Source organism: Octopus sinensis, linkage group LG12, assembly GCF_006345805.1.
Source record: "Octopus sinensis linkage group LG12, ASM634580v1, whole genome shotgun sequence".
Taxonomy (NCBI): Eukaryota; Metazoa; Mollusca; class Cephalopoda; order Octopoda; family Octopodidae; genus Octopus; species Octopus sinensis.
Window position 1 is genome coordinate 78,647,924 of NC_043008.1, and position 16,488 is coordinate 78,664,411.

Here is a 16,488-nt window from a genome sequence, read left to right on the forward strand (position 1 = left end):
ATGTGTAATAATGCCCTCTATACAATATATATATATACATATATATATACATATATACATATGCATATATATATATACATATATATTTAAATATATATACATATATATATATACATACATATATACATATATATATATATATACATATGCATATATATTCATATTTATATATACATATATATGCATGTATATATATTCATATATATACATATATACAAATATAAATACATACAAATATATATATACAAAAGAATGAAAGAGACCTCGATATTATGTAAACAGAAGAATTTATCTGTAAATATAATATGTGACAATTATTCGGTAGCCATGATAAAACTTTGAGTCTCGGATGTTGGGGCGGAAACCTATGCCGGCATCTCTTCAGTTATCAGGCCATCGAAAAAAATGCTAAGAAAATGACCGTTAAACAAATGGAAATTACTGTGTGATTGACCATTATTAAGACAAAAGCGCTATTAGAATGACCGCTTAGTAAGGGGAGGTAGTAAGGGAAGGGAGTAAAAATGTTCATAGGAATCGCGTAAGCGCACATGTCCATACATACACTTGCGCGTCTGCACAACCACGTACATGTGCCTATATGTATATACTCATCCACCTTTACTTGAAACACACACACATGCTCATCCACACATTTGCTAAAAAGAATACACTTCTTGTAGTTCCATGTAACGTCCTATTGCCTCCTTTGCACATAAAGCTTGGACTGATGAAACAGTTTATAAAAGACACTAGGGAAGAGAAATACCAGAAGTTTTGAGTATACTGTAGAAAAATTTCCCAAAATCACACAGACAAAGTTGAAAGAGGGTATCTTTGTTGGAACCCAAATTAGAGAAGTACTCAAAGATGTCGACTTCAAGACAACACCGGGTGAACTGAAGCTGCCTGCCTGAAATGCTTTCAATTGGACCTGTGAGAATTTCTTGGGCAACAAGAAGGCAATGGACTACAAAGCTGGCATCAAAAATCTCCTGAAATGTTATTCAGCAATGGGTTGTCAAATGTCACTGACAGTTCACTTCTTGGGCTCCCATCTGGATTTCTTCGCAGACAAACTTGGAGCAGTATCTGATAAACATGGTGAAAGATTTCACCAGGACATTAGTGCTATGGAGAAACAGTACCAAGGCTTCTAGAGTGACAGCATGCTGGCTAAACTACTACTGGACACTTTACCGTGATCAACCAGATCAGGAACACCGCAGGAAATCCAAGTCACAATGTTTCTTACGCTGTTGTTCTAACTTTGTTTTGTCTGACCCATTTTTTATGTATTTATTCTATGTAGAATAATAGTGAAGATTTTAATTCAATAAACTCATTCTACAAATATTATGTCCTTATTTATTACATTAATGATTTCTTATATACAAAAATATAAATATTTGCATGTATCTACTGAAAAACTGATACGTGCTGCATACAAATGGAGTGAAATTTTGAAATCAGCATGAAAATTAGTCTAGAAAAGTTAGTTTGCAATCATAATGAGTACAATACATTTAGTTTTGTTGACCAGTGGGATCTTTTTCTTTTGAACGGTACTTTGTAACATAATTTCTAGGTAACTAAAAAGTTTTAAACTTCGTATACTGGTAGAATGTGTTTATAAAACATCATTTTTTCTTGGCTTTATTGAGAAAATTCTATGTTGCAAAATACTTTGTCTTTAATTTCGAACATTTCGGCAATTTTAACCAATCGCTGACGTCCATTTAGGTAAATAACATTGTGCATAATGAATATGTCCCTCCTTTAAGAAACCCATTGGGTTTATTTACATTTGTGAAGAAAAAAGATACCCTTCCCCCACCCTAACCCTAACTAACCCTAAATCTAAAATAGATTGAAATGCAATAGATCGATAGTAGGGTTATAATTATGGGTGACGCTACAGAAAATGGGATTTTTTCTAGCGGTGTCAAATGAAAATGTCACCCATAATTATGGCCCTAGTATCGATCTATTGCATTTCAATCTATTTTAGATTTAAGGTTAGAGTTAGGGTTAGTTAGGGTTAGGGTTAGGGGTTGGGGAAGGGTATCTTTTTTTCTTCACAAATGTAAATAAACCCAATCTGTTTCTTAAAGGAGGGACATATTCATTATGCACAGAATGTCATTTACCTAAATGGACGTCAGAGATTGATTAAAATTGCCGAAATGCTCGAAATTAAAGACGAAATATCTTACAACCTATAGAATTTTCTCAATAAAGCTAAGAGAATATGATGTTTTATAAACACATTCTACCAGTATACGAGTTTAAAACTTTTTAGTTACCTAGAAATTATGTTACAAAGTGCCGTTCAAAAGGAAAAGATCCAACCAGTGTAATTAAACAATTATCAGTGTACCCTTTACATGGTGTCTTGCACGAGTACATCCTATGCGCCATTAAACGAGAATGCATTTTTCGTGGGTAGACAATTTGGCATCTACTTTCTGCATGTAAGGAAACCACTTTTTGGCTTTCCTCTTATATTTGAATATAATTTGCAGTCCTTGAACGTTTTTACGCATGCTGACCACTAGTATAAATAGTTATTTTTTTAAATAATAATTTTTACCCTTAGTACTTATTTTTTAAATATTTTAGTTCTTGAGTTGGGTAAGCCACTGCTGAATTTTATTCACTACTTATTTATTCTGGCTTGGCACGGTGGTTGAAAACATTTGAATTGAACACATGATGTATAATGGTAGAAATTTATATGCACGTGTGTCATTTCACAGAAAGGTTATATATTCGAGTTCTATTATGTGTTCCCAGTGGATTCCACTGAAGATCCACAGATAATTGTTTAATTATTGATGGTGAAACTTCGAAGTATGGAATTGACTGGACCTTTTAAAACTTTTCATAGTCTCTTGCACGAGTACATCCAACTCGCCGTTAAATGAGAATGTATTTTTCATGGGTAGACGATTTGGCATCTACTTTCTGCATGTAAGGAATTCACTTAGTTGCTTTCCTCTTATATTTGAATATAATTTGCAGTCCTTGGACGTTTTTTTATGCATGCTGGCTACTGATATAAATTGTTATTTTTTAATAATTTTTACCCTTAGTAATTATATGTAAATACATATATATAAGTACCACACAGCATTATCTACACACCCACATATAATCTTCAGCAGCGTCATCACACATACCACTATATGAGCAGCCACACACTGTTTAACATAGTACACACACTACACACCATCATGCTCACACACACACCCACATAAGCACATAATACCTGAACAAAGACAATATAAACTCTCTCACCCACACAAGCACATAATTCCTGAACGCAGGCTATATATACATACACAGGCAACACACATTAACATATGCAACATACATAGACAAAAATAACTTTCGCCCACATACATACACTATAGACATGCACACTCTTTGGTCACAGATTCACACACTCACACACCACATGAAAAAGCATACATCAACTGCTACACGCAACACACACGTTACACACTCACACATGTTGGAGTCACTCAGCTTACATATTTGTATTTACATATAATTACTAAGGGTAAAAATAACAATTTATATCAGTGGCCAGCATGCATAAAAAAACGTCCAAGGACTGCAAATTATATTCAAATATAAGAGGAAAGCCACTAAGTGATTTCCTTACATGCAGGAAGTAGATGGCAAATTGTCTACCCACGAAAAATGCATTCTCATTTAACGGCGTGTTGGATGTATTCATGCAAGAGACTATGAAAAGATATAAAAGGCCTAGTCAATTCCATACTTCGAAGTTTCACCATTAATAATTAAACAATACACACACACACACCCTCTCTTGCTGGGATCACTAGCACTACTATTATCGCTCTTTCATTCAATCTGTTTGTTTATTATCATCTCCCTTTCTTTCAACCTCTTTTTTTCCAATCTTTCTCCATGTTTGACTGCTGAACTCCACACATTTTTTTTTCCATTCTCTCTGATTATCTTCTCTTATTCCTTTCTGTTGAAGAGTGTAGGCTCAAAATGTAAAAGACTATTTCATTTTTCCTAAACTTCAAACTAATACATTTACTTTTGTTCATACACCCATTTTCGACTTTTGTTTTTCTATAAATTTCAACTATATATATATATATATATTGGGTCATCCTATAAATAATGCGTTTTTTTTTACTTCTTTTATTATTCAAAATTAAAGTTCTTTTTTAATCTAAAATATACTTTCCTTCATTTTCTACAATGCTCTTGCAACTATCTCATAGACATGCAAGGCAGGCCCCTCTTCCAAAATTCACTTGTCCATGGTGAAAAATACTCCCCCAGTACTGGTCTACAGAATTCATATTTTTTCCGTCCAAATGATTTTGAAGACTGTGGAATAAATGATAATCAGATGGACCAATGTCCGCCGAATATGTTGGGTGGGGTATCGTTTCCCATACAAACTGCTCCAGCCTTTGGAATGTCATCCTCGCTGTATATAGCCGAGTATTATCCCAATGGAAGAACAACTTTCATCTTGAAACCAAAGATGGCCGTTTTTCTTCTAGCGCTGACTTAAGTCGATGAAGCTGCTCATTGTTATCATTTGGCTTGGGTTTAAAAATTTTAAGTGGACTAAACCTTTCATATCCCACCAAACAGATAACAACACCTTATGTGGGTGAAGACCTTCTTTAGCCTGGGGCACCAGTGTTTCTACCCACTGTCTTTGACACTTGACATTTTTATAGAGAACCTATTTCTCATCACCAATCACTCTTCAGTCCAAAAAAGGTTCATTCATGAGGCATGACAGCAAAGAAGAGCACACATTCACTCTCTGCACGTGATTGGACTTGGAAAGTTTGTGAGGCATTGCACATGCATCCATGTGCTGCTATCTGTTGGCATGCTACAGAACTAGTCCAGGAACTTTTTGAAATATATAGAATTAAAGGAAAGACTTTAAATGGATCAGTATGAATAGAAATAGAGTGAAAGTAGTGATGCTGATTAAGAGTATCAGCAATAAAGCTGAGAAACAACTGAGTATAAACATACTTATACACAACCAGACGACTTTAACATATGTAATATAGTAAAGTGAAAACCTTTGATTAAATGAGATTACCCATGTAATTAGAAAATAGAATTTCCTTTTGGAGGCATTGTGAATCTAAAAACAGTAACAAGAAAATAAACAACCAGCTAATAAGATTAAAACTTGTCTGTTACTAGTCGATTGGGTGCTGTTTTTAGATATAAAAAAACTTTGTTATGATTGATAACTTCAGTTAAGTGATAACTTTTAATTTACAATAATTATATCTGTGGGACCTTGCCATATGCATATTTAATATGCAGAATACTCTCCTGAATATGCAGAATACTCTCCTAATATGCAGTATACTCTCTGTCCTATTGTTTATATCATATTTCATTGACATTTATCATATCCACACCTGAATGTAATTATATAATACAAGAAACTGACCAAAGTTTTTCATTTCTTAATGATTGATTCAAATAGACTCTATCAATATCATATATACAATGTTTTCTGGTAAACATCAATAATAAATGTTTTGTACCATTTTACAGAGGGGCTTAATGAAATACAACATTTAGATTCCACATTTAGAAAGAAGCAATTCATAAGTTAGAGCTTATGCCTCTGCTATTTAAACTGCTTTTCCAAAGTAATTGTTCAAGTTTACTCCAAATCAGTACTTCACTAACACTTACAACTACTGAATAAAGTATTTTTACCTCCTAGAGTTAGAATTTCATTTCTTTTATATCAACGATGCCTCTTAAAAGAAGAATCATTCATAGAAGATTATCCAAGAAGTCTCTTCCTTAAAAACTTCATATTCCATTACATTGCAACAAATGAGGATTTTGTTTTCTACAATAGTTTGATAGAATAGTAGTTTCCATTACATCACATTTATATATTCTGTTTAACAATTATCTCAAGTTATAACATCCCCCTTTTTAGCATTATGTGCAAAACAATGTTCTGTTCATTAATTGAGAAAGGCTATTCTCAGCTTAGTTTATTGCTGGGTTTAGAAAGACTGTATTATAGCATATATTCTTGAATATAATATCAACCCTTGTATAACATACACTCATAGTAGTACTTCTACTTACTCTTAATGTTTCTATAGTTTTCATTAGATTTTCATTGGTAAATGTTATCAAAGTAATAAAATTAAGTATGTTTTGGTAAGAAGTTAGATATTCCCACCAATGTTTATCAACAACCTGTGGCGCTGCGCGATAGTGTTCTGAATAAGGAAGCCCTTGATAGAAATCAATACCTACAAAGAAGTAGAAATATAAATATAGTTAGTATTACAGCTGGGAATTGTAAAGAAATAGAATGACAGAAGCTTAACTAAGAATTCACTTGTGTCACTGTAAGTTAAAATAGATCATTTGAAAGAAGAATCTAGGAAGTGATAAATCGTAATATTTTTACCCCAGTAAAAGGAACAGAAATGGAATGAGAGAAGGAAATAATTGGTGAGTGAACGCTTTTGCAGTTTGGTCAAGATGTTTTTCTTGCAGTCTAGAGATTAGAACTTCAGCTGTATTCTTGGAAAGACCCAAATCACACACTAAATCATTCAGTTTTGTTTGGTTAAACTGTTGAGGAGTTGATTTTTCAGTATCATAATTAAACAATACACACACACACACCCTCTCTTGCTGGGATCACTAGCACTACTATTATCGCTCTTTCATTCAATCTGTTTGTTTATTATCATCTCCCTTTCTTTCAACCTCTTTTTTTCCAATCTTTCTCCATGTTTGACTGCTGAACTCCACACATTTTGGAATTCTGAAGTAATTTCTTCATTATCGTTCTCATACTCTTGTTCACTAGCTTTGTCTTTGGAAGAAACAAACCCAAGGAAAACTGGAATCATGAGTGTCACACAGTGCATAATAGGTCTAATTGCTGAAGGAATATTGGGATAGATATTTTACACCTATTTTTTTGCCTTCTTTGTTGACCATACAAAAATAGCGGTCACTTGTGTGGTCCCTCAGCTCTTGTCAAACCATAGAAACTCCAAACAGCAGGCCCTTTCATTTTCATTTTGTCCAGCCATGAAGCATTTCATCACAGTTATGACACATGAGGGGCCCATTTTTTGTCTTGGTCACCTAGGGGAATTCCAAAATAGGCTTCATAAGCCCATCTCACAAACAATGTGATATTGTTCTTTTGACAAATAAGCGTGAAGGAACCACAGACATAGCAGAAGCCATCAAGGTTATTCACACATCTATGTCAACTTGAAGAAGCCATGATCAGAGCTGAAAAAACACAATTGTCAATTTTTTGTAAGAATGATATATGTATCTCTCTATGTCAAATTTAACAATAAATATATAAAAAGTTAATCTTCAAATTGCAAGAAAACTAGAGCACAGAGAGCAAAACTGATTACAGATTTGAAATTAGCACAAAAAAGACAGAATCAGTAAAAAAAATCTCATACAACAGAAATTTTTTTTTAAATTGTTGTCCAATGTTATTTTTAAAACTGTTACTTGTTTTTTTAAACAATGGTGGCTCAGTAAGCAGTAACCCCATAGAGAAAGCCTTCACCTTCACTGCCTACTTTGCCACACTACACAAACTTAGCTAATCTTCACCTTCTACTCCTATAGGCTCCCAACCTCACACACACACTAAGTACAAAAATATCTCTGGCTGCTTCAAACAAAGCCATTAGCCCTGACAATGTTCCTTTCATATAAACATTACACTTCAACATTGCAACTTAGAACTTACTACTATACTCATCAAACTTTAATCTCTCACACTCTACATGGATATACCTTGACATTCGGAAGCATACTTCATTGTGTCCCATTTCAAAGAAAGACAATCCTTTCAACCCAACCAAAGCTTTCATTTCTAACATCTCTAATGGAAACAGCCATTAATCACAATACTCTCTAAACACCTTGAATCACTCTTTCCTCAGTGACACCCTGGAACAGTGCCAGAACTACTAGAGACCAACTCTCTTATGTTATTTACCAGTGGGTTCTCACTTTAGAGAAATTCAATGAAAGTGACATAATTCTAGACACCAGCAAAAACCTTCAACAATATATGGCATACAAGTTTACAAACAAAATTTCCTGTCTATGGGCTTCATCCATCTCTCATCCTTTGTATCAGAAGCTTCCTATCAAGTCACACCTTTGTAGCATGTGTAGATGGAGCCCTTTTTCTCCCACTCTCAATCAGTTCTGGTGCTCTCTGTGGCTTAGTTTTGTCTCCAATTCTCTTCCTTCTATACATCAATTACTTCTATATCTTACAACTCCCACTCTTATGCAGACGATATTACCCTACATTCATCCCCAACTTTCCTAAGCTATTTATCATTCACATGTAACATAGACATTATCATCACTTTTCCATGCCGGTATAAGTCAGAGAGAATATGCTGATTCAGATTTTCCATAACCAGATGCTCTTCCTGTCACAAACCCTCAGTAAGGTAATATTTTTCCATGATTGGATATGTTTTCATGGAATACTGGAAATGAAGGACACTGCTTGTAAGACAGTGGAACTTGCTTACAAATACTACACGATGTTCATGCAAGGGGACAGTAACACACGTATGTGCGTACATACGTATGTACGAAAATCCTGCATGTATAGCATTCAGAATGCTCACAGTGGAATCTTCAAATGTTGGATCTTACTATCACCAAAGGTCTCTTCTAGGCCACAAGGTATTTCAACCTTCAACTACTGTTGATACTCTACAAGGCCTACAATGGACTACTGTGTTCACATCTGTAATGCTACTGCTATTACACAACACAGGTATCCTGGACTGCATCCAGAGTACTTGACTGAGTGGCATTTAGTCACTGAGAAGCATACTTCAGCTTCTTGTCCACAGGCACGCTATCTACTCTCTCTCTCTCTCTCTCTCTCTCTCTCTCTCTCTCCTCTCTCTCTCTCTCTCTCTTTCAGTGTTATAATGGCTTCTGTTTCTCAGATCTTGTTGATTTCCACCACTGAATGCTAGACCAAGCCATGAAAGTTACTGAGAGGGTTATAGCTAAATTGATTAGAAATAGAATTAAACTAGAAGAGATGCAGTTTGGTTTTGTACTTGGAAAGAGAACTACAGATGCCATTGTACTTAGCCTTCACCGACTTGGAGAAAACTTTCAACAGAGTTCCCCTCCCTGTTATATGGTGGTCTCTAAGAACATTAGGAGTAGAGGAGTGGCTTGTTAGAGCTGTACAAGCTATGTACAGTGGTGCTGTCAGTAAGGTGAGAGTTTGTCATGAATACAGTGATGAATTTAGTGTACAGGTAGGGGTTCATCAGGGCTCAGTTCTCAGCCCACTCTTATTCATTATAGTAGAAAAGTATATTATCCAATGTTTCTTTCCTTTTGAAAATGATAGGATGTGATTTGAGGAATAGTGGACTGCTTTTTCTGGTGAGTTGAATGGCAATGGCTCATGCCCCATTACATTTCTAAACACAGGTGAAATAAACATTGGAGATGCTTTGTTCCATGCAGAAACTGAAGGAGCTATTCAGAGGTATTGCAAACTCTTCTAAATCCATCACAATGTTGAAAATCCTGTATAAGTAGGTGTCTCAGGATCAAAAGCATTTCACTCCTTAGCTTTTGCCTGAGTGGAGCAACAAAGACTCAATTAGTGTTCACTTGTGAAAAGGTTCCACCTGTAGTCTCTTGTCAACAACTGCCACAATGAGCTCACCTCAGCTGTTATGCCTATCTCTATGGTGGCTTTCTTCAGTTGTCTGGGTCCCAGACCAATCTTCTGCAAGAAATAGCATGCAGATCTAACTGGAAAGCTGTGGTAGCTGGTTCCAATAGGAAATGAAATTACATGTCATCTCTTGACAAGGGTCTTGATGATAAAATCCTGATATTAGATTTTCTTTTGCTGGTCAAAAATTTCGAATCTGTCCTCCCAGGGTACTGTAAGTTCAATTGTGCTGACTGTTTATGAGTGCAAAAACAATCATCACAATTGAACAGTACAGTCTACATTTCATTGTAGACTCTAAGCTCTCACCTTCATACCTGAAAGTCATGCCATACAGTAACTACTAAGAATTTTTTAAATATTAAAGCACAATATCATAAATTCATAGCTGGGAGAAATGTGATGGTTACATTCTTAACATTCTCAATCAAACAGCAGTGTAAATGAAATGGCTTTAGAAAAAATCCATAAATGGCTGGTAATTTGCTCTTTTTTTACTGTTATGGCCATATTTGTCGGTAATTATACTTACCAAAAGGCATCATTATTTCTTCTTGATAGATTTGTTCTATTGAACGTTTCAGGGGATCTACTTTTGTTAAAAGTACATCAACATAAAGGCCAAAAGTAAAGGCATGATAACCTGATTGTGTACCTACAAAATACAAAAACAAAGAAAAATATATTTACATAAAATAATCATACTTATTTCTGATATGAACTCTGTATTCCTGATGGTGTTTAATGAAATTAAAAGAAACTAGTAGTGACTAGACCCAGTGAAAGAATTATATCTTTGATGTCTGCGCCATTTAACTAGTATATATCTACATTCATTATGCACATATTTTCCCCCCAAAGGAACTTTTTGTTTCCCTCTGTCATTTTCTAATAAAAGCTTAGCTTAGGTACATCAAACAACATACCTATAATATGAAATATATAGACACCATCAATATTTAAGAGTGTAAGAAAGTTCAACATGAAAGACTCGAAATGATTGATAACTTCTGATGTTCTAAAAGTTATTTCAGAATTCATTTTATTTCAAAATATAATTAAATTTAGTCACACATTCAATTTGTTTATTATGCTTATTAAAAAGTAACTTTTGTCATATCAACTTTTAATCTTTGAATAGAAATGCATAAATGAATGTATTGTTAGAAAATATATTTAAGCAATACGTTCATTGATGAGAAGTGGAGAGGAATTAATAAGAATTTGTTGGGTTCATTCTGATTAAGAACGCTACTTATTAGTTTAAAGTTTCAATAATTTATATTAATTTTTCAGTATAAAAAAAAACCATGTAACTGTATGTTTTCCTTAAATTAAGTATACTTACCAGGAATCCAATTAGGTTTTTGGGCAGCTAGGATGGAAATAAAACGTTCATAATCAGAAGAAATCAAACTTAATTCCAATGGCTTATCAAAAGCATTCAGACCAGCCTGTAAAAAGTAAGAATTAATTAGAACAAAATGAATTCTTCTACAAAAAGAAATTTCCATGAAATCTAAACAACTGGTTTGGATATCAAAGTGGAAGCCTGTTTCCATTCAACTTTATAAAATGAAAACAATGGCAATCAATTGTACAGAAATAAATAACATAAAGCTAATGTTCATATAACAATGTCTGTGAAGTCTGTGTCTACAAGCTGACACACATTGATTAATATATGTCCACCATTAGTTATAAAACAAAAGACACAAATAGCAAGTATACTTCCTGTTAGCACATGGAACTAACTAACAAACTAAACCTCACTTCCCTAATATAAATATACAGTAATCCCTTGACTATCATAGGTGTTACATTCCCAAATCCCCTGTGGTAGGTGAAAATCCATAAAGTACAAATAGTACTGTTATTTTTATAATTTGTATATATTTATTTTATCATAAATGCAAAACAACACCATGGAAGAATTGACGTAAGCTTAAATAATGAACCACGATAGGATTACTATATATCTAAAATGTTTTCCAACACACACAAAAGAAATGTCTTTGAAAACATAAGATATCAAAATGTGCCATCTTTGGTACTCAATTTGTGGTACAGTTTCCTTGAAAGTCTGTGCTAATTTCTACTAGATCTATACAAACTTCAATGTTTTTGGGGAGATTTTTAATTACTTAAAAATCAGTAGATGGTCAATCAATCTGAAACTTTTACTCCAAACTAGCTTTTAGCAATCTATTAGTCAAATTGTCTGTTTTTCCTTTCTCTTCTTGCTTAAAATTTCAAGTAAGATAAGCAAACAGAGGTAATTTGCAAAGAAAATGAAACCTAGCTTAAAAGTTCAGATACAAATATGTAAACATGCTACCACCATGTGAAGAATATGAAACCTTGTAGCCAACTTAAGCTGTTGAAACAACTTTCTTTTAATATCGGAAAACATTTCTGAAAGTAAACTTCTCTCTCTAAATTTTGTATTTCAAATAGTCGTGGCAAGAGTCACGACACCCCCTGTAAGAATAGACTTGACCAAAAGACTATAAACAGTGGCGGTGTCAGTGAGCAGGAGAGTAGGCATTAATCACAGGAAGTCGTAAAGTGTTATTTTGGTAATTTGTCAGAATATCGTTTGTTGGTTCGTGTATTGTTCATGGAGAGTTTGTTGGATTGTTGTACTGTTGTAATCCTGCTTCGTTATATTTTTCATATATGGAAAGCGGACGCTAAATGATGATGATGATGATGATGATGATGTTACTACACGGTTATAGTGTAAACAAGTATTGTCATAAATAGTGGCAATACAACAATAATTGGTGACAAGTAAGTATGAAACAATATTGGCAACAAGGATTCGAAGCTCACGCAGGTCAGTTAATAAATTTTTGTGATACAAATTTGTTAATGATGGAAGACCTATTAGCTTCTATAATACTGTTACACCAACAACTGCAACAGTTAATGAAGCTGTATCTTAAGAAATCCAGAAACATTATAAGTTTGTTTTCGCCAGACTACATATCAAACTCTATAACAGAATCCCAGAGGAGGGTATAACATTTGCAACATACTTTAGAAGGTACAAAGACATCTTCAGAGAAGATTGCAAGTCATAGACAAACAATGGAAAAGTAAGACTATTAATACATAAATCAGCACCAGCTAAACATGAAAAATATTGTAATTTCATACTACCGAAAAAAAACAAGTGAAATTTGTTTCCAGAAAACAGTCAAACCACTATCAAAAATATTCAGCGGTAAGAGTTCCTTATTTAACACTTGATGGGAGTGTTGGAATCTAGTTAAAAGAGAGAGGATGAAGACTTTGTCACATATGCCAGGACCGTACATGTGCGAAAGATCTAAAGTGAAGGAACTAACTCCTGATATATTTAAGTGCCTCACTTTTGTACAAGGGCTTACGGCAAACAAAGATGCAGAGATATATGCAAGAATTCTCATAAAACTTGAACAAGCAGACCAAAGTTTAACCCTGTAGGCAGTTGCCAAGGAGTGTCAAAGAATGGTAAGTTTACATTAGGAGTAAAGAAAATTGAAGAGAAGGTGTTCTCACTAGTACAAGCATGCTAACCGAGAAGGTATAAACAAAAAAATGTTAAGACCAAACCCATGCTACAGATGTGGAGCCCTACATTTCAGGAAGGATTATCCTTTCAAAACGCAAAAATGTTACAGCTGCCAAAAAGTAGGACACAAGAGCTCACATTTCAAAGCAAAGTTAGTAAGGTCGAACATAAAAAAATTCTAAAGTTTTCTCAACAATAAGTAGTAGCGACACCAAAAAGAGGAAATTTGTACATGTAAATGTAAACAAAGTGAATATTAAGTTACAACTAGATACTGGTAGCGACATCTCGATTATTAATACTGACATGTGGATAAGAATTGGGAAACCAATATTAAGTAAAACATCAAAAATTGCCACTGCACTTCGTAGGTGAAATATGGAGTGATATCACATTTCGGGAGAAAAACCTGTTGAACAAAAGTTTTTGTGGTAAAAAATGCATCCAATCTGTTCAGTATGAACTAGTTGAAATTGTTTGACTTATGGGACCTCTCCATAAGTCTGTTGTGTAAAAATATAAATAGCTGTCCCACCAGTGAAAATAATTCAGCAGTTGAATTGAAGAAAAAATTTTAAAACTTGTTTCCTGAACTGCTGTCAGATAAATTATATCTCTAAGACTGAGGCCTGTTTTCAAATAAAGGAAAATGTTGTAACTGTATCCAAACCTGGTAGAAAGGTACCATTTGCTGTGATGAAGCAGACATAGGAAGAATTAGACAGACTGAAGAAATTATGAAATATTCAAAAGTAGAGTGGGCAGCACCAACTGTGTGCATTAAAAAAATAACAAAATCAGGGTGTATACCAATGCCTCCCCCAACTAACATATTTGACATTACATGCTTTTCTTGGCCTAGCGAACTATTATGAAAATTACATCCAAAGCATGTATGAATTGAGAGCTCCACTTAATAATTTGCTAAAGAAAGACACCAAATGGAATTGTTCAAATAAGGGAATCTCGTGATCAGCATATCGAACATGTGAAGTGTGTTTTTCAAAAAATTAGAGATTACATTTTCACACTCATTCAGGAGAAATATGAATTCTTTTTGCCTAAAATTAGATATTTAGTACAAATTATAGATAAAAATGGATGATGACGTGACCCGTCAAGAGCAGACGCAATTAAAAAGATGCCTCCCCCAACTAACATATTTGACATTACATGTTTTTCTTGGCCTAGCGAACTATTATGAAAATTACATACAAAGCATGTATGAATTGAGAGCTCCACTTAATAATTTGCTAAAGAAAGACACCAAATGGAATTGTTCAAATAATTGTCAAAAGGCATTTCTGGATATTAAAAAATATTAATTTTGGATTTGTCGCTGACTCATTTTGCTCCTGTTGTAGCTTCTGAATATGGTATAGGAGCAATTTTACTACACAAATATAAAGATGGTAATATGAAGATGGTGGTTCATGCCTCACGTGCTCTAAGTGCAGCAGAAAAAAAAACTACAGTCAGATAGAGAAAGAAGCTCTAGTGATTATTTTTGCCATGAAGAAATTTCAGATTTCTCCATGGTAGAAGTTTTTGGCTTCAGATGGACCACCAACCGTTACTATCAATTTTTGGGTCAAAGAAAGGAATTCCTACCCGTACAGCAAAGAGATTACAATGCTGGGGTACAATATTGTTAAGTTATAATTTTAAGAAGGAGTACATTCGTTCTAAGAAAATTGGTCATGTGGATTGTTTATCTAGACTAATTCTGAAGAATGCAGAACCACTGGAAGATAGGATGATCACCACATTACAATCAGAAAAAGAGATTGAAAGGTAATCTCATAATCAGCATATCAAACATGAGATTTAAAACGTTATGTGTAATGTCATTCAGGAGTTGCCAGTGACTGTATAGGATATAAAAAGTAAATCAGCAGAAGACAAATACATCATAAAAATGAAGGAAACCTTGAAAAATAAACAAAAAAGAAACACGAATGTGAATCATTTTTCACTCTGTGACCATGTATTAATGTACGCACAAAGAGTGTTAGTACCAACTGCACTACAGAAATGGATATTACATGAATTTCAATGTGGACACCTGGGGATGTGAAGAATGAAAGCTTTGATGATGAGTTACGGGTATTGGCTGACAATGGACTGAGAGATTGAAAATTTGGTAAAATCATGTAGAGGTTTGTGCTAGCAGCCAAGGCACCATAGGTGAAATACCAATTGTGCCCTGAGATAGATAGTCCATGTTCCAGGATACATACTCTTTACTTGTTTCAGTCATTTTGACTGTGGCCATGCTGGAGCACCACCTTTAAGATAAATAATAGATAAAAATGGACCAGTGACTGGTATGTACTACTTAATCATTGTCGACAGCTTTACCAAGTGGCTTGAAGTATGTAGGTGCAGTCAACCTACCCCAATGGCTACAATAAAGTTCCTGCACGAACTTTTTGCTTGATACGTTGTTCTGGACACCATAGTATCGGACAATGGGACACAATTTACAGGGTACAAGTTCATAAAATTCTGCAAAATACATGCAATGAAGCATATGTTTACCCTGCCCTACCACCCGAGATCAAATGAGCAAGTAGAACAATACTTTCAAGAGAGTGCTAAAAAAAGCAAGGAACGAGTTAGGAAATGATGAAGTGCTAAATTCTTAAGGGTGTACAGAATACTAATTCAGGCAAGTCACCTGCAGACCTAATGTTACTCGAAAGATTAAATCAATCTTCAACAAATCGTTGCCAAAGGAAAAACGTACAAAGAAAATACAAAAAATTCAACTAAACATTTTGATGTCAGAGATGAAGTCAATTTCAAAGTATACAAGAATGGTAAAGAGAGTTGGGAGGACATTGTAGTGACTAAAAGAAGTGGAAACATGATGTATTTAATAAAAGGTTGATGATGGGAGCATAAACCACACCTAAATCAATTAAAAATCAGACATACAGAAGAAAGGAAAGAAATTCCAATGGAAGTGTTTGACGACATGCTCGATGTGCCAGCACCAAAAGAGATTGAGCCTAGAAGGAGCAGTGACAGAAAACATAAACAGACAAACATTTAGAAATAATTCTTAAGAATAAAAGGTACTGAACTCATTAGAGAAGCAAAATTTCAAAAAGGGAGGTGTTGGAAAGAAGGA

General features: G+C 34.3%; 1 protein-coding gene across 2 annotated transcripts in view; it reads right to left on the reverse strand.

The window, feature by feature from the left end:
• LOC115218030 (beta-lactamase domain-containing protein 2) overlaps nucleotides 1–16,488 on the reverse strand; it is a 72,078-nt gene that overhangs the window by 27,123 nt on the left and 28,467 nt on the right. For both annotated transcript variants that reach the window (XM_036508067.1, XM_029787779.2), the window contains exons 4-6: nucleotides 11,142–11,247; nucleotides 10,326–10,448; nucleotides 6,148–6,317 (exon numbers count right to left, since the gene is read on the reverse strand). In XM_036508067.1, the coding sequence (XP_036363960.1) occupies nucleotides 6,148–6,317; nucleotides 10,326–10,448; nucleotides 11,142–11,247 (399 nt within the window). The remainder of the gene's footprint in view (nucleotides 1–6,147; nucleotides 6,318–10,325; nucleotides 10,449–11,141; nucleotides 11,248–16,488) is intronic.